Consider the following 19,794-nt stretch of genomic DNA (forward strand, 5'->3'; position numbering starts at 1 on the left):
AAAGTTTGGGCTGATGCGTGTTAAGAGAGAAGGAAGAGAAAAATGCTAAAATTGGAATATAAATGCCAGTTTTTAAGTATTGTTATCAATTTTAAGGTAACTTAAATTCCTTTTTTGTAATATTCTCTTTTTTTAATTTTTTTTTTTTTAAGGAGAGAGAGAGGCACAGAGAGAGGGAGAGAGAGAGAGCTCTAACATTTTATTTTTCAGTTATTGGCAGACACAACATCTTTGTTTGTACATGGTGCTGAGCATCGAACCCGGGCCGCACGCACGCTAGGCGAGCGCGCTACCGCTTGAGCCACATCCCCAGCCCCTTTTGTAATATTCTTAATGGTTCAGGAAAAAAAAACAGAGATAGAGAATGATGAAAGTACATGGGGTTAAAATGTATGTCAACAACAGAATTCTGAGATTTCCTTCAAACCACAGAATGAGCCAAGTTTCTGGAAACTCTGACACTGGTCAGATGCCCTAGAGTGACCTGACTGTCCCTCTATAGCCCAACCTGGCAGAGGGTTCCAGCTCATTAATGCTACCTCAGAGAGTACAAGAGACCAAATCAGCAGTAATATTTTTAGACTGATTGTTAACTTTCTCTACTTTCACCCTTCTATGCCAGCTCCTGTGGGTTTTAGAGCTGAGTCACTGTTCAAATTTTCTGAAGGCTTCACCAAGGGTACAAAGGCATCAAGAGTCTGATGGTAGCATTGGCAATGGCAGGGTCTGGCCCTGGATACTTGCATTGTAAGTTACTGTTTTAGCTTGCGCTCAGCTGAAGTGGAGATTAGGTCTAAGACATAAAGTCAAATACTTGTTTTTGACTTTATGTCAAAAATTCATACCAGGAGCCATTACTTCTAGCCTAAGAGGCCACATATGCTGTTCTTGCCCATCTCCATCCTTGATTCTAGACTACTTACTGAGAATCTATATGAAGGCATAGAGAGAGGAAAGAGGGGAGGCAGCATTCATTCCAGGTATGAAAATAGACCACATTTTGGTCTGAGACCCCAATTCTGCAACTCTAAAACATATCCTAATTCAAGTAGTTGACATATGAGGGCTAGGATTGTGGCTCAGTGGTAGAGCGCTTGCCTCGCACATACGAAGCACAGGGTTCAATCCTCAGCACCATATAAAAATAAATAAATAAAATAAAGATATTGTGTCCATGTATAACTAAAAATATATTTTTTAAAAAAAGTAGTTTACATATGAGTGTGAGCTCCCTCCACCAACTCTAGATCCCACAGGCCCAAGTTGTATAAAGCATAGCCTTTTTCCTAGTATATCCCCAATCTTGATCACTGAGCAAGTTCCATTATTGCAAAGAAGACATACTTAAGTCCTATGTAAAATCAGCATACATCCAAACCACCTCAACTTCTTTCTTAGATAAGAGGCACCGGCTGTTATACTGCTTCCTAGATTTTCCCTCTTCTCTACACCAAAAACTGTTCCCAAATACTAGGTTCCATGATAGAATTCGAGCTCTGCTCTATGATAAAAATTTTGTATAAGTGCATTATCATGCCCTAGAAGTTACTGGGTCAAAGACACTAACTTTAAAGAATGGGCCCATCTAAGTTATCAACACAAGTAGGAGGCAGGATAGGAGAGACCTTGTTTGAACTATGCACTTTAAAAAAAAAAAAACACCCAGTATAGGCTGGGTATATAACTCAGTGGTAGAGGGCTTATCTTGAATATATGAGGCCCTAGATTCAATCCCCAGCAACTGTGGGGGCGGGGGGGGGGGGAAGCTACCCAGCATGAATGGAATAGAATACAGTGGCTCAGAATTCATCATTAATGCAGCAAATATTTATTAAGCAGACATGAGCCAGGCACTGTGTTATATGATGGGAATACAGTAATGGAGAATTAGAAGTTAAGTCATATTTATAAGGGAACTTGGTTGGGCGGGAAGTCCAAGTGCTATATAGGAGACACCTAACCCTATTCTAAATATTGTCTCAGAACTTCATTTAGAAGACACTGGAAGTAAAGAAGCAAAATGCTATAAGATTTCCTTCTCATTCCAGGCTGATCTTTCCCACACATCAATAGGGAGCCTGCAAGTGACATAGCACAGGGAACATTCTATTCACTGGTTAGGTAGAAACCTGAGAGGGCACACAGGTTAATTTCCATGGGACTCCTAAAGAGAGTGGGAAGAGACAGGATGTATCGGCAATTTTAGACTGAGCATCTGGTTTCTCCACTGGGATTCTGTTCATCAAGAGTCCTTGTTTCTAGATCCCTCAAAGTATATTCTCAAAAGAGTTAGCCCCATTCTCCTGCTGAGTAACACTACACAGGGAAGACTAACAAGGGGGAGGCAAAAGACAAATCCAGCAGGTGGTACAGCTGATGAACTGAGACTCAGGGGTGGGAGGGACAGTGGGAACTGTATCCAATGCCCTCGCTGTTAGAGACCTTATCAAGGGAGCACCTAAGCTCTGGCTAAACAGTCCCTTGTACCGCATATGGAGATGATCTTAAGTCTTACTTGTCCAACATTAAGATTCTCCGTTGGAACACAAGTTTAACAGGGAACATGGGAGTTTTAGGACAGGGTTGGAAAGCTGGGTCTGTGTAGTTGTGTCACTTTGCAGCCTCTGTGAGCTTATTTCCTTATCTATGCAAGCATTAAAATCACATGACACGAGCTGGGATTTTTGTGGCTCAAAGGTAGAGCATTCGCCTAGCATGTGTGAGGTCCTGGGTTCGCTCCTCAGCACCACATAAAATAAAATAAAGGTATTGTGTCCAACTACAACTAAAAAATAAGTATTAAAAAATCACGACATGCTCAGCATAAAAAGTAGTTGATAAATTGTGGCTATTAGTCACTCCATCCCTATCCTAGGATATTGTGGATAGCTTCCACAGCCCTCCTATAGCATACAGGGCTTAAGATACTACAAGAAGGAAAAAAGTACCCCTGGACATCTGCCAATGAGGTCTTTTAGAAAAATGCACTTCTAACATTCATCTTGCTTTTATGACTTCCATTCCAGCAAGGGGTGTACAGACTAGACGGGAGGAGCTTGCAAAGGAGAAGCTGGCCTTACAGGGGCAACTCTCAAAAACAGACTCCATTGAGGGTCTTCCAGCAAGCCTCTGAGGTCAAAGAAATCTACATAGCAAAAGCACTCTACCTTCCATGAGCAGTGATGTACCCCTGTAATAGCAGCAGTTCCAGAGGCTGAGGCAGGAGGATCAGGAGTTCGAAGCCAGTTTCAGCAAATTAGCAAGGCACTTAACAACTCAGAGAGACCCTGTCTCTAAATAAAATATTACAAAAGGGCTGGGAATTCGGCTTAGTGGTTAAGCACCCTGGGTTCAATCCCCAGTACCAAAAAAAAAAAAGCACTCTAGCCCCTGGAGAATATTCTCCCTGTACCACATGTACCAGCCTCAAGCTAAGAATCCAGTGGAAGGGTATCCTAGTACAAAAAATCCTTAGGGTAAGGTTGGGGGTTGTGGCTCAGTGGTAGAGCATTTGCCTAGCACGTGTGAGGCACTGGGTTTGATTCTCAGCACCGCATATAAATAAACAAAATAAAGGTACATTGACAACTAAAAAAAAAAAAATATATATATATATATATATATATATATATATATATATATATATATATATACACACACACACACACACACACACACACACAAAATCCTTAGGATAGAAAATGGAAGCCCCAATTACAGTAGTTATTGAGTTATTGTGCTACATTTGGTATGCTTTCTCATCTGTTTTCCCTTGATACTCATGGAGAATCTTAATTTTGTCCTATGATCGGGGTTAGGTACCTCCAGTGCCTAACACAGTGACTGGCATACTTTTTGGTGCTTAATACCTGCTGAATGAATTCCGTCAAAAATTTTTAGTCAAGAGTCCTGTTCTTCAACCTTTCCAAATACTTAAAAGTTTAAAGGATGATCAGATGAAGCCCTAGCTGCCTGGGGCAATATGTCAAAAAGCAAAGCCCAAGAAATAAGTTTGCACTCTGGACTCCACACAGACACAAAAGGGTATGAGGCCGACTCTACAAGGAATCTCCAAGATAGCCCAATGTTGCTGAAATATCTCCTCCCTCCCTGAAGAAACTGACCTAGTTGGTTTTCATATGGGAAGGCAGTGTAGGCACTGGAATGTGGGCTGCATGTTCCCGCATTGCTGGCAAGGGTGCTCGATCTGGCACTGCAGCTGGTTGGTGGGAGGGCTGCATCCTACTCTAGGAGGCAGTACCCACATGTGGGCTTTCCAAGAAGGCCCACAGCTCAGGCAAATAAGAGAGATGGCTGCCACCACAGTTCCAAAAACCAAAGACAACATGTCGATTAGGGATGGGTGTGTCCTCAATCCTCAGAGGGGAGAAATATTCAGGCTAACACTGCCCCCAACCAGATCATACTGCTGGGACAACCCTCCACTCCTTATGAATCTGAGGCTCAGACTGAAATCCTTCCCTGATCCACAAAATCATGTAATATTTATCACTAAAGTGCTTGAGATGCAAGGTGGAAAAGGAAAAAAAAAAAAAAAGATGACTCCACAGACAAACAGCTACAAGCACAGTTTTCAAGTGGTGGCAGACTGGGGAAATTACGACTGGATACCAAGCCTTATTTTGTTTCTCTTTTTAAAGACTGGGTCTTGCTATGTTGTTCTAGCTGGCTGAGAACTCCTAGACTCAACAATCTTCTCGCCTCAGCCTCCTGGAGTAGCTGAGATTACAGGCATAATCGCACCTAGCCAAGCTCTTTTTTATATCCTAATTTCACAGTAACTGTCAGACCAAGCTCTCTAAGCCCCAAACGGGACACATCTGCATTTCTATGGATCCAAAGATATATTTCAGAATGTCCCTAGTAGCTACTAAAAAACCAGAGCCAAAGAAGGACCACACCCTAATTTGATACCAGTACAAGGGCTTGATCAAACACCAATTACCCACAGATAGGTGTCCATCTCCCATGTGAACTCTTCAGTCTTTTGTTCAGATCCAGTGGGAGGGATGACAAGACATGGTTGGCTTCAAAGAACACACAAAGTACCGTGGCGTCCAAGTCAAGGTGCAGCCAATGAACCAAACAGTGACACTATCTCCACTGTTCAAAGGAACAGGACAGTTACCAACCTTTCCAGAACAGCCTGAGTCAGCTGAAGGTCAGTATTTTGAGAGATCCCACCGTAACCCAGAAGTACTTACTTAAAGCAAAGCATCTCCCTACCCACATTCAAATTAAAATAAATAAATATATATAAAATAAATAAATAAATATATTTATCTCCAATCTCCTTCTCCCAAATAGGATTTTACCAAAGGAAATGTGCCTCAAAATACCTAACAAACACAACAATCCCAGGCTTTGCAAAGCATTCTAAAAAAAAGACCTAGTCTAAAAAAGGTGGAGGCCAGAGAATTCAACATGACAGTACCTTGCTGCCATGACTGCTGGTCCCTGGATGGGGAGATAGGGAAGGACAACAGGCTCAGTGTATCCCATTGTCAGCATCAAGAGCAAATGGAATGCATGTTGTGCCTTCTATCTTCCTCCATAGAATTGTCACTACCTTTTATTATGTATAACTTACATAAAGTAAAATATGTATACCTATAGTATTTAAGTTCACATTTCTTTCCAAGTACTCTAAGACTTGTATCTGCCAACCTTCCCCTTGTGTCACAAGAGGGAAATAAATGGGTAATGGGAAAGTCTGAGCAGAAGCAATTTAAGGGGTTGCCAAGAAGTCCCTTTAATTTCTCCCCATCAAAGACTATGAAGACAAGAAGGGATCCTAAAGGGGAGTGGCTCTTCTTTCCTCCCTCTGGTTACCCTCAACACAAAGAAAAGGGAAAAAAAGCCTCTGGAGCTGGGAGTTACCCCACCCTGCTCACTGCCTACCCCTTTTCAAAATCAATGCTCTTAACTTTACGTTAAGGCAATTCTAATATACCAGGAATGATACCTAGCCTAGTGTTAATACCCACTTGAGGTTAAAATTCTTCCCTTGCCATTACCCAGAGACCACCCACCCTTCATTCATAGCTCCCAAGTTTTAAAAGCCAGAGGAGGGGGGAGAACCTGGTCACCTAGTAGTAAATCCCTTAAGTCCCCTCCCCCCACCTAAAAGTGTTTTGCTTCATCATCTCCAAGACAGGCCTGTGTTCCAGGGGGTTAGTGGATCTTTTCTGCATAAGGCTGCCACCTTGGGGACCCTTCTCACAGCCACCCAGGTGTAGACTAACAACTCCAGGGAATTATCAGGGTTAAGTGGAAAAGGCATGTCTGCCTTTACGAGCAGCCATCTGTCCTGCCAGGCTCACAGCTAGCATTTCCATCTCTTGCAAAACAGCTCCATGTTGTGTGTTTGGGGGGGGGGGGGGTGATGCAAAAGGGAAGAGAACAACTGTTGCTGTGGATATTTTCCTTTGCTACCCCATGCATCCCCCTCCCCCAGCCAACTCATTCTCTGGCACTCACCCGAGTGTGAGCTGCTCTGAGCTGAGGAGTCTGAGTCCTGGGTGCTCCAGGGTCGGTCCCAGCCCGTCAGACTGAGGGACTGCAGGCCAAGGCACAAGTCATTTGCATCTGGGAGGCCACGGGAAGATTCTTGCGCAGAGGTGGGGAAAAGCATCCTGCTTGTAACTGTTTCTTCGGAGTCCTGGAACTCTGCTTTGGATAGGAAGACAGCAGAAATCCCAGAGTTAACGGTTGTTTTCCCCAATATTATCAACAATAAGTATTATTAATAATAGTTTCTGCAGGCTCGGGGGCCAGACATCCAAGCTGGCTAGATGCTGCAGCGGCTGCCTCTGCACTTTTGGGGGCGTCGGAGCAAAAGCAGTTGCCATACAGCCCCCTCCCCACACACACACCCCTATCCCGTCTGCATTACAGACTGGGCCAGCATGTGATCAGGCTGCTGATGCTTCCCGCTGCCAGTGACATCAGCCGGCTGAGCCGTGCAATAGAGAGCGGCATCATCCCTCAGAACGGGGGAGGAGCAGGAGGGACAACGGGGAGGAGACTTGCCTCCCAGGGAAAAGACAGCTACAAGAGCTACTTGGAATAGTCTAGGTGCAGTGCTGGTAAGTCCAGGTTGTGAGGCAGACCCTCCACTCTCCAGAAATGGTAGCCAAGTGGCCCTCAGCCACAATTAAAGTCCTATCTGCTGATGGCAAAGCCAAAGCAGCTAGCTGACTGCCTGCTTCTGTGGCTCTGCCCTCCTGCCCCTCCCTCTGCTCTCCACCCCCAAACCCAAAAACACTCTAGTCCTGGACTCTCTCCAGCTGCTGGCTCAAGCCCTGGCTTTGCAGCCCAATGCAAAGCTTCACAATCCTGCTAGCAAAAATCTATGTGCTCCAAGTGGCCCCTGAACAGCACCCTGACACAGCAATGTTTATTACTGAGGAATGGAGTAACCTTCAGAAAAACACTGAGCACTTGAACCCCGGGGAACACCACTAGTGCTTCAGGCTTGTCTGGAGCACCTTAAACAGAGAAAAGGGGTCAGCTTTGGCAAAGGGAGGGAGAGTCACTAGGCTGTTTCAGGTATCTCTCAAAGGACATGGTCCACAACCCAAATGCTAGAGTGAGATCTGCTCTCACAGGCTCCCCTTAGCATAACAGAAGGGGCACCAGTCATGAGCAGACATATGGATCCAGTGCCTCCCCTCCTTCCTGCAACTTAAGGCAACATTCCCAAAGCACTCATGGACACACCCAAACAAGAGAAACCATCTCAGAAGTATTTTTATGCCCTATCAGAAACACCATGTTCAGGAGCTCACAATATCTGGCTCTGTCAATACTACTTTTCTTGACTTTGACCTTCTAGAAGCCCTTGGGGTAATGCCAGCATTGAAGGTGGTCACTAGCATCTTTAATTACTGAGCCTTTTCTCAGGGTTGCTACCAGGACCAACAACCTATTTCTGTGACCACTCTCAGCTCCAGCAACAAAGCCTAAGAAAGTCCAACTTCTGGAGCCCCTGCCATTTCCTTTTCACCAATGTCTCCTCCTGTGTCAGGCCTTTTCCAACACGATCCCTTGTCACTGGGATTCTTCCTCATGTCTGTGTGTGGGGGGGTGCATGCGGGGGGCGGGCGGGGTTCATAGCAAGAGTCTCAGCCTCAGCAGGAAGACTGCTTACACCTGTATAGGCTGGTAGCACTTCATCCTCTTGTTCTCCCCTGTTGCAAGAAGCAAGCAAGCAGATACAGGAAGCAGTCCCACCTGGGATATGCCCAGGCAGGATTTGAGCAAGGCAGGACAGAGCGGGGTATAATGCTGTCCAATACATGAATAGTTGGCCAGAGCTTCCAGCAGCATACTCTCAGCACACTCAGGCACAGAGCCTGAGGGGGAAAAATGGTCAGTCTGTGGGAAGAACTCCTCCCTTTGGAGGCTTTTTTTTTTTTTTTTTAAGCTTTGCTGCTGTGTCATCCATCCACGCTATTCCTGTCTGGCTGTAGACACTCTGCTTGCTCCTGTCTGTGTTTGTCAAAGCTGTGTTCAACACTGCACAAGCTAAGCAGTAGCTCACCCATGTGGGTATTGCCCCCCACCTCACACTACTCCTTCCTGAGATTCTATGTCCTCCCTTCCTCCAAGCTAAGGATATATTTTAAAATTAACCCACATGCATTCATTACAAAAGCAAAATGTTTCCTTTTAAAGCATCCATATTTAAATATCTATTCCCTTCTAAATTACGAAGGTATATAATCCCCTCAGTCCTAGTCAGAACATCTGTTGTATGAACGGCTACTTCTGTACCCCAGGCAGAGAGAATTTAATCATCAGCTATGCCCCTGCTATTCAAAGACAATGTGGTAGACCAGTAAAATCAGCATACCAAGAGCCTGTTACAAATACTAAGTCTCGGGCCCCATACGGACCTATGGAATTAAGCTACATTTTTACAAGATTTCTAATATATATGAACATTAAAATCTGAGCAGGGCCAATCAATAAAACTACCAACCCTTCTCATCTCAAGCTCAAAGACCGCAGGCCTGAGCAACAAGTTGGCTAAACCCTTCAAGGACCAGATGAAGCCTGGAGGTCTACATATCACAGAACTCTACCCTCCCGCAATAGCCCCAACACAGGCCTCACCTTAATTTTTTTCCAGACTCCCAATCCACAGTTTCTCCCTAATCATTACAGGAATACCTTCACTAGATCTAAAGTATCAATGGAGGCCGTACACATTAAACCTTGGTGCATCAGGCTGGGAGAAGTCAAGTAGCTTTGGAAGTCTTGTTGAGACCTGGTGTGCAGAACAAGGACTGAACAAGGTGACAGTCCTTCCTCTGCTCATCAAGTCTGCCACCAGGAGACCTCAGTCAAGTCATTCAATGTTCCTGAGTATATTTTCATTTGTAAATTAAACTGAAACTGACAACAGTGGCTACCCTTTTCAGGCGTTTTATGAGGATTAAAGAAAAAAGCTGATACAGTGTCTGATGCAAAGCACTTTACCTGTGGGGGTGACTGGATCATTTATTACCCAAACCAGGACATTTTTCAAAGAAAAAGGGGGCACATATTAATACTAAGATCAGGACTACAAGCTTCAACAAAAACTGGTAGACAAACTGAGAGATACAATCACTCTATCCGTAGCCACAGCCACTGATGTTCAGAAACATTTCACTCAAAAAGCCTCCTTTCTAATGGCTCCCTGATCCCAGCTCTCCAAACTTACTCATTCTAAATATTCTGTCCTTTCATGCCGTACTGAAAGGAAAGTTAAGAAGCAAATGGTCAACACAGACTATCATGCATGAGTCAAAAGGCCCAAGAAGCTGGGGCTGATGTTGTGGCTCAGAGGCAGAGCGCTTGACTACCATGTGTGACGCATCACATAAAGATATTATGTCCATCTATAACTAATAAATAAATATTTTTTAAAAATGTGTCCGCCTCTGTGCATTTGTATAACATCTAGAATTTCTTTAAAAAGGGGGGGGGGAGCTAAGAAGCAAAGGCTAATTTTAGTAAACAAAAGCCCACTGCACTTCTCAAATTCACATCTAAAGTCAGATAGGCACTTGGCCCTTTTTACTGAAAGACATTTTTTCTAATCCTTTGCCAAGAACCAACCAGACAAAAACTGGTACCTAATACAAGTTGAAGTGACAATTCACATTCTAAAGGCAATCTACTTGAACAATGTCTCAAATGCCTTTTCCTTCAAATTTCTTTTTATCAATACTTACTTATCCTTCCAACTTAAGTTGGAAATTCAAAATTTTAAAATTGTTTCCCTTTGAAAATAATTATTATCTTCTCTATAGTTAAGTATTCCAAATTCATGAACAACTGAGCAACTCAGGGAAATAAGTAAACTAACTTGAAGTTCAAAATTTGCTACAATCTTGCTATGGTTTGAATGTGTCCCTCAGAAGTTCATCTTTTAGGAATTTAATTCCCAAATTCATGTTAATGGTATCTTAAAGTGAGGCCTTTAAGAGGTAATTAGGGATAGATGAGGTAAACCAGGTGGAACCCTCTGGATGACATTAGAAGGAGAATGACTAGAGCTAGTCATGCTTGTTCTTTTTCCTCATGTGATGCCCTCCATTATACTACGATGTGGCAGATGTTGGCATCATGCTCCTAGACTCCCCAGACTGCATAACTGTGTGCCAAATAAACTTCTGTTCTTTAGAAATACTCAGCCTCAGTTATTTTGTCAGAGAAACAGAAAATGGACAAAGACTAGTCTAAAATAGAGTACCCCTGCACAGACGCAAAATGCAGCTAGACTCATGTTCCAAGAATCAAAGTGTTACAGCCTCAACCCTGATTCTTTTTTCAGCATAAAAATCTTCTATCTTCTAATGGATCCTCTGCCACCAAAAATTAGCACAAAATTGCTCAGAGTCCTCTGCAAGTGTTATTCTCAAGCACCTGGCAAGGAGGGTAAGAGAGAAAACAAAACGGTGCCTTTAGTCCTCACCTGAAAAACCAATGAGGCAAGGCATTCTAAAGGTTGCCTTTAGAGATAAGGACAAATTTAGGGAAACCCGGTGTATGTCACATCAACAAGTGAAATAAGTTAAATGACAGACTGTTACATTTATACTATGATTATCACTATATGAAAACTGTATTTTTTTTAGTTATAGTTGGACACATACCTTTATTTTATTCATTTATGTTTATGTGGTGCTGAGGATCAAACCCAGCACCTTGCAGGTGCTAGGTGAGCGCTCTACCACTGAGCCACAACCCCAGCCCTGAAAATTGTATTTTGATGGACAAGTTGATAAAGGAACATAAACTATGAACAGATAATGCATATGAGAGTAGCATTCTGCTAACAGATTTTTTCCTTTAGTTTTTACAAAACAAAGTAAATTCTGTCCTTTCCCGATTTTTTTTTCTAGATTTTTAACAAGTACACTATTATAGTTTGTATATCAACGACATTTGGGCTCTTTTATAAAATCTCTACTTCGTCCCCAAATTCCAGTCCCTGGGAGTAACAAAATAGGGACACTGGGTCATTTGACCCCATTAGATTATTTCAGTTATATTTACTTCAGTCAGCTGAGATGACTGAAATCAATGATTTATGGTTCTTTTTAAAGTTCTGGCAAGCCCAAAGAGCAGCACTTCTAAGAATGTATTTCTAAAGAGTCTGGATATTATTTTCTCCCCCAAATCAAGAAAACCAAAATGCTAATTTGGATAAATCAGTTTTGGTGGCTTAAAGAGAGAAAATAAGCATGCAAAAAGTCTGACATCTGTCATGTGACCTGTCACTTCAACTACTGTTTGCCCTCTGGCCCTTACCCATTCACACACAATGGTGGCTCCAAGTTCCTCTAGAGCACTGCTTTTCCAACTTTAATGTGAATACAAATCTCATTTCAGTAGGTCTGGGTTTGGCCCCAGAATTTATCTAACAAACCTCCAGGTGATAGTACTACTGGTATGCTGACCACACTTGAAGGAGTTAACATTTAAAATAAATCCATTTTATTTTTAACTTTCCACCTTAGATTCCGTCTTCCAGGTTAATTTATGCCATCCTTCCACACCACCACTTTCTTCATGGTGCTCACTCTCCCAAGTTTAAACAGTTCCCTGTTGCTTCTCAGATCAAAGCCCATATGCAGGTCCTGGTTTCCTTTTTAACCTTATTTCACACTATTCATTGAACATAAAAGGCTAAATGTGAATTAAGCACAAGTCCCTAGAAGTTCACACTCTAGAGAAGGATTTACTGTTAATCTGTCTGTTAATAAGAGAAATAGTTCAGAAGGCAATGAATGCATGATGGTGAGGATAATCAAGGATCACTTCCTTACATTTGGCTAGGATAATCAAGGATCACTTCCTTACAAGTTTAACCACATATTAAATTACATTACAGATTAAGGTAGAGGGAAAGAGCATTAGGTTTCTTTTGTTCTTACCATTATAAAATATGATCGTTGGATTACTTTAATCTTGACTGCGTTTAATAATCTTCAAATTCTGTAAATTATTTCAAACTGATTTCTATAATAGCCCTTAAAACATTAACATACTTAGATTCTAAAATGTCATAATAGCACAGTGCGGGGGCTGGCTGCAGAGGGATTGGGGGGGGGTGCTGTGGTCAGCATGAGATCTGCTGTTGCTGAGGAGAGGCACATCAACAGTGGCACCATGCAGCACCACTACCCAAGAACCTTAAGGGTTACGTGGGATCTGCCAGTCACTCAAATCAAGCACTCAGAAAATCAGGGAAAAGAGGGTCTGCACTCACACTTATGTAAATCTGAGCTGGCAAAGTTGACATTACTCAATCAAGTCAATATTCCTTCCTGATTTGTATTCTCCAGAGTACCCGAGTCCTTCCCAAGGAATTAAAAAAAAAATCATACATGAAACAATCCAGAGTTTTAATCAAACAAGGTGGTATTCAGTTACTGCTCACAGAAGTGGACACTCCAGCATCTGAAGGTGCACTGGCTAACAATAATTGTTGGTAGCCTACTACTGACTACACTGATAGTAAATCTGAGGACTGCCTAAATGCAGAATTGAGCAAAGAGATGTCAGATGCCTGATAACAGGGCACAATACTGTTTATACTATGTCGCTCCTTTAGGATATAGACTTAAACCACTCAATTTTGAGTGTATGAAGTCTTTGCATGAAAGAGCATCATTCTGCTTATTGCCAAAGCAGATGCACTCATACTGGAGGACACTAACAGTTGACACCAAGAGTTTAAAAAAATGAAAGAAATTCAAGAACATAGAATATTTTATCTCACTGAATATTAGAAGTAATAAAAAGTAAGCCAGGGCCTGAATATAAATTTCTAGAAACAAAAGATGAAAAAAGTAAGCTTCTTAAAAAGATAAAGGACTGTTTCCTCTTGCTGTGGTAGGCAGTAATAACCATCACTGAAATTAATAGCAAAAGGGTCAGAAAGGCAGTATCCTTGGGGTGTTACTGAAGTTTAAAGTATTGAACACTGATTTTACAACTATAATATACTGATATGAACACACATGCAAGATTTGAACGCTGTTATCAATAATGAACACTATGAACTACAGAAACAAAAACTGGCAGTTGACTTACATTGGAATTGATAACAATATTAAAGGGTGGCTTACTAAGAACCCTCTGTCACAAAAGAAAGAAAGAAGGGAGCATGCAGCTAAGATGAAGATGAACATGAGCAGGTGTTTGAGATGAAGGTCAAAAGAAAAAATTCAAAATGTGAATGACTTTGAAGGTGAGCTTAAGAGCACCATAAACAAATGAAAAATAATTTGGAAGCACAGCAAAAAGGATTAAGAAAGGAAAATGTCATACAGTTTGAGAATGAGAAAGCCAACTAGGACATTTAAAATATCTTAGAACAATAGAACTCTCTTGAGAACCTCAAAAACGAATAAAAAGAAAGGGAAGGTCTTTTAAACTCTCTACTGACAACCACTTATGTATCGTTGCCAATATGCCACCATGGACATCAGTGTTTGTTGAATCTATTTGACCAATGTGCACTAGTTAATCATGAATTTAACAGCATGACAAAAATTATTTTGTTGTTCTTGATGGAGACTATGATGCCTTGAACTGTCTGAGATACTGTGTACTCAGAAAGCTCTAAATACCTTTCTATATTCTCTCCCCTTTTTTAAATTAAATGTCTTCAATTTAATGAAGAGAAAATTTTACTGTTGTATAATCATGCTGTGGTGATTTAATTGTTTATAAGATATTTCAAAATAAAAGAACTATGGAAGATTTTCATTTAGCATAAATTGCCATCACCTGATGGAAACTATGTTATTCTATGATAATTATAATACAAAGGTTCCATTCAAAGCAGAATATACAATAAAAATTTAGTCTAACACTGCTGATCCTTTTTTTTTTTTTTTTTTTGACCCTTTCATTGTTTAAAAACACACAGGAAGGCCTGGGTTGTAGCTCAGTGGTATATCTCTTTGCCTTGCAAGTGTGAGGCACTAGGTTCAATCCTTAGCACCACACAAAAATTAACAAATAAAATAAAGGCATTCTGTCCATACACAACTACAAAAAAAATTAAAAACACAGGAAAAACCTATAATGCTTATAGTACACTTAGAGCTTTTTTATATTAACCTTTTATTGCTGGCCTATTTTGGATTCTTTAAATATATATTATTTTCATTTACTATCCTTTTTAGCCATAATCTTTTTACTGTTTCATATTTGTAGTACATTTAGATATTTTCCATACATTGGCCCTGGCAAAGTAGAATATAGCATATTTCATATGGTAGAAACTAACAAGAAAACTTTTCTTTAACCCCCTTTTTACAACTTTATGGTAAATACCAGGGTGAGGGAGGTACATTTACAGATAGTAAAATAAAGAGCAAATTAACTAAAAATGAAGAATCATAAGACTCTTGAAGAGAAAAAAGTCACCAGTCTGTACTTCGCTGTACTCAAAAATTGCATCTGTTTTACTTTTGTTGGTACTGTAAAAAAAAAAAAAAAAAAAAACAAACCACATGAAAATGCTATAACTAAAAAACAAAACAAAAAAAAGAGACATACCACATTCACATACTAGAAGAACAAATATTGTTAACAAGTTATTTTCTACCAAATTAATACATATAGTACAATTCTAATAATAATACCTGCATTCAAGTAAGTCACTGGCAAAGATTTTTTAAACAAATGGAGCTGGAACAACCAGATACTTCTATGAGGGTAAAAATGAACCTTGACCCTCTGCCTCATACCATATATGAACATTAATAGGGGTCTGAAAGAACTAAAAGTAAAAGCCAAATATAACTACAAAACTTCTATAAGAAATTATCTTTGTAACTTGGTGGGGGAAGGGAGATGAAGGGAAGCAAAGTTTTTTGTTTTGTTTTTTGGTACTGGGGATTGAATCCAAGGGTGCTTGACCACTGAGCCATATCCCCAGCCCTTTCTATATTTTACTTAGAGACAGGTTCTCGCCAAGTTGCTTAAGGCTTCATTACAGTGCTGAGGCTGGCCTTGAACTCAAGATTTCTCCTGCCTCAGCCTCCCAAGCCGCTGGGATTACAGAAATGCACCAATACACCTGGCTACAAAGGTTTTTCAATTTAATGATCCTGAGAAAAAATTTGATAAATTGAAAATTCTATCACAATTAAAACTTCTGCTCAACTCCTGCCACTATAATGTCATCGACTGTAACATCTTCACCAGAGACCAAACAGATAGGGTCACTCAATCTTGGACTTTCAGCCTCCAAGTTAAAAAAAGAAAGAGACTTATTTAATTTTTATTTTTTTAGTTGTTGATGGACCTTTATTTCATTTATTTACTTATATGTAGTGCTGAGAATCAAACTCGGTGCTTCACACATGTTAGGCAAGTGATCTTCCACTGAGCTACAACTCCAGTCCAACCTCATAATTTATAAAGCTAAATAAACCTCTTTTCTCTATTTAAAAAAACACTTCGGCTCAAGACATCATTAATAACTAGGCAAGTCACAAAATGTGAGAAAACATTCACAACTATATCCAATGAATGCCTAGTATAAAATAGTACAGAAGAAAACTTAAAAGTTTATGAAATACTAGTTTTGCCAGGTATGGTGGCACACACCCATCCCAGTGACTCAGGATGGTGAGGCAGGAGGATCCTAAATTCAAGGCCAATCTCAGCAAATTAGCAAAACAATAACAAATACTTGAAAGGGTTACAAAAATCTGAAAAGCACTTCATAAGGACATATAAATCGTCAATAAGAACTTGAAAGAATGCTCAGAATCATTAGTCATTACAGAAATGCAAGTTAATAATACAATACATATACCAGATGGCTAAAATTAAAAGAACTTTTCCATATTTTGCCAACATTTGGTTTTGACCATAAGAACTTCCATACATTATCATACAATGGTACCACCACCTTGGAAAAATATCTGCCAACTTCTTATACAATTAAACACACAAAATCCTGTGACCCAGCAATTCTCCTATAAATTCAACTAAAAGGAATTGAAGTGCATGTCTATGAAAAGATCTATACAAGAATGGTGACAGTGGCTGTATTTACAACCATTAAATACTGGATGAAGTCCAAGTGAACATCAACAAAACTAAATGTGGTATTTGCATATATTGTCACATTACTCAGCAATAAAGGAATAAATACTGATACAAGAAATAACATGGATGAATCTCAAAAGAATTATAAATGAAAGAAGTCTTAGGTAAGTGTACCTATTTATGATCCTATTTATATGAATTTCTAGAACAGACAAAACTAATAAATGGTGAAAAACATCAGGTGATTGCCCCTGTAAGGCAACATTTGGAACAGACTTGTAAAGGGCACAAAGCAACTTTTCAAGGAGATTGTAACTGTGTGTGTGTGTGTGTGTGTGTGTGTGTAATTTCTTTTGGGGGAGTACTTGGGATTGAACTCAAAGGCACTCAACAACTGAGCCACATCCCCATCCCCATTTTGTATTTTATTTAGAGACAGGGTCTCATTGAGTTGCTTAATGCCTTGCTTTTTGCTGAGGCTGGCTTTGAACTCTCGATCCTCCTGCCTCAGCCTCCCAAGCCAATGGGATTACAGGCATGCACCACTGCACCCAGCTGTAATACTCTATATTTTGATGGGAGTCAGGTGCACACATCTGACAGGATGCATCCAACAATACACTTAAGATTTATGTGTTCCACTCCACATAAATTTGACCAAAGAAAAAGTTGTAAACAAATATTGTACACTAGTTAATGGTACATATGCTTAAGCATTTAGAGGTGAACTCTACCCATGTCTACAACTTATTTATATTGAATAATAAAATAAGATGTACTGATAAACAGCTAGGGTATAGATAAATAAATGGATAACAAGTAAATATGACAAAAACATTCATTGTTTAAGTGATAAGTGTTAAGAAGGTTCACTTTATAATTCTTTCACATGACTGCTTGAAATGTTCTTAACAAAATGTTGGAGCAAAAATGAAGTCAGACTTTTTCTGATAAAAGGTTAATCTGGCTGGATGTGGCGGCACATGCCTGCAATCCTAGCTACTCAAGAAGGCTGCACACAGAAAAATCCCAAGTTCAAGGTCTGCCTCAGCAACTTAGACTCTGTCTCAAAATAAAATTTAAAGAAGGTAGTGGGGATATAGATAGCTGAGTGGTAGAGTGCCCCTGGGTTCAATCCCCAAACAAATGAAGAAAGGAAAAGAAAAAAAAAGGGAAAAGAAAGAAGAGAACTAGGTCTCAGTGAAGTAAGTTTACTTTTCTGACAGTAAAAATTTCCAAAAGTTAGGTTGTATGTTGTACATTTTCTGTAGGTTAAGTTAAATCTATGGGCCCAAGGTACATGAAATGACATGATTAATGCAAGTGACAAGATAAGAAAACATTTTATAATATTTTATTGGGTAAGATATAGTTTTAGCTGTGCACAGCGGCACACCTATAGTCCCAGCAGCTCAGGAGGCTGAGACAAGAGGATAGCAAATTCAAGGCCAGCCTCAGCGACTTAGCAAGGCTCCAGGTAATTAAGCAAAATTCTGTCTCAAAAAAAGAGCAGGGGGAGAGCTGGGTTGTAGCTCAGGGGTAAAGCACCCCCCAGGCTACATCTCTAGTACCCCCTAAAATATATTTTACATATATATATTTTTTTAAAAAATATTTTTTAGGTGTAGATGGACACAACACAATGTCTTTATTTTTATGTAGTGCTGGAGGATCGAACCCGGGTCTCGCCTGTGCTAGGCAAGCTCTCTACCACTGAGCCACAACCCCAGCCCCTATATTTTATACTTTTATACTAACAATATTTAAATTTCCCCAATCCTTTAGGTAAAATGAGTTAAATAAGGTGTCTTTAAGTCAGAGAAAAACATGGAAGTATTTTCATATGCTTCCAAGAAACTGTAATTTGATGTCTGTATGACTAGGTAACAATCTTTTCATAAATTAGATGGTTTCCAGTTTCTTTTTTTGTATCAAATATGAAGGAGGAATGAATGGAAATGTCATCAAGTAGATGACTAAAACTAATGATAGATGACTGATTTTTTTTGCAAAGAACTCAAAAGAGTTCTAGGAGTTGAGTGACACTGCTTCTACTTATGTGAATAAGTTTACTCAGAGTACAAGACCTATAAAATAAAAAAAAAGAAATGTAGTTAGTGTTGAAAACCCTGAGTCATTGCAGCAATCATAAAGTCATCCAAAAATTATGAGTTTTAAAAAGGTCTCATTTATCTCATTAAGAAATATTTTCAAAAAACAATTATTAAACAAAATTCCTATCAAAATGTATAACATTTAGATTGCTTTATCAATTGTCCTATCAATTATCATAACAATCCATGATAAGCATGTAAGTGTTTAAATAGGAAACTAAAGTTCAACTTATATACTTTTTTGTAGAAGATAAGTATGACATGTGATCATCAAAAGACTCTTTAGCATAAAATGTTACAGCAGGCTAAAACTCTGCAGAAGTGAACTAGAAACATAAGTAAAGGAGAAAAGAAATATTTTAAAATTTCCCACTGTTAAAGAACTGATTTGCATTTTTTAAAAAAATAGTGTTGAGGATCAAATTCAGGTACTCACACATGCTAAATACACATTCTACCAATAAGCTACATATTTTTAAACAGATGAGAGGTTTCTAATCTCCCTATTACAAATCAAGTGAAATGTACAAAGGGTATTTGAATTAAACTTCTTATTGTGGTAAAATACATATAACAAAATTTATCCCTTTAACCATTTTAAGTACATTATTCAGAGGTATTAAATACATTACATTTTTTAGTAACCATCACCACTATTCACCTCCAGAACCCTCTCATCCTAAGGTGAAACTCTAGCATTAAACATTAATTCATTACTACCTCTCTTCCCAAGACCCTGGTAACCACTATTTGTCTTTCTTTCTCTATGAATTCAACTATTTAAGGGATGTCATATAAGTGGACTCATAGTATCCATTGTGTCTTTTCTATTTCACTTAGCATAATGCATAATGTTTTTGATGTTTGTGTTAAAACATGTACCAAAATTTCTGTCCCTTTTAAGGCTGATGGTATTTCCACTATGCAGTTATACATTTTATTTACCCATTCATCTGCTGATGGACATTGATCTTCTTCCACCATTTGTCGACTATGAATAGTGCTGTTATGAACTCTAAGGTACACATGTGTTCAAGTCCCTGCTTTCAATTCTTTTAGGTATATACCTAGAAGTGAAATTGCT

The 19,794-nt window shown here is 39.7% G+C and overlaps 1 protein-coding gene and 1 pseudogene across 7 annotated transcripts in view; one reads left to right on the forward strand and one right to left on the reverse strand.

Moving 5' to 3' along the window:
- Window positions 1–19,794, reverse strand: part of Cpeb1 (cytoplasmic polyadenylation element binding protein 1) — an 89,010-nt gene that overhangs the window by 18,720 nt on the left and 50,496 nt on the right. For 5 of the 7 annotated variants that reach the window (XM_058577468.1, XM_058577466.1, XM_058577459.1 and 2 more), the window contains exon 3: window positions 6,502–6,693. In XM_058577468.1, the coding sequence (XP_058433451.1) occupies window positions 6,502–6,655 (154 nt within the window). In that variant the 5' untranslated portion in view covers window positions 6,656–6,693. The remainder of the gene's footprint in view (window positions 1–6,501; window positions 6,694–19,794) is intronic. The other 2 variants (XM_058577462.1, XM_046438228.2) reach the window with 1 other exon arrangement.
- Window positions 10,517–13,959, forward strand: LOC124089165 (septin-7-like; annotated as a pseudogene).

This window comes from Marmota monax, unplaced genomic scaffold (genome assembly GCF_021218885.2).
Source record: "Marmota monax isolate L192 unplaced genomic scaffold, Marmota_monax_Labrador192_F-V1.1 WCK01_AAM20220418_F8-fsc00005, whole genome shotgun sequence".
NCBI lineage: Eukaryota > Metazoa > Chordata > Mammalia > Rodentia > Sciuridae > Marmota > Marmota monax.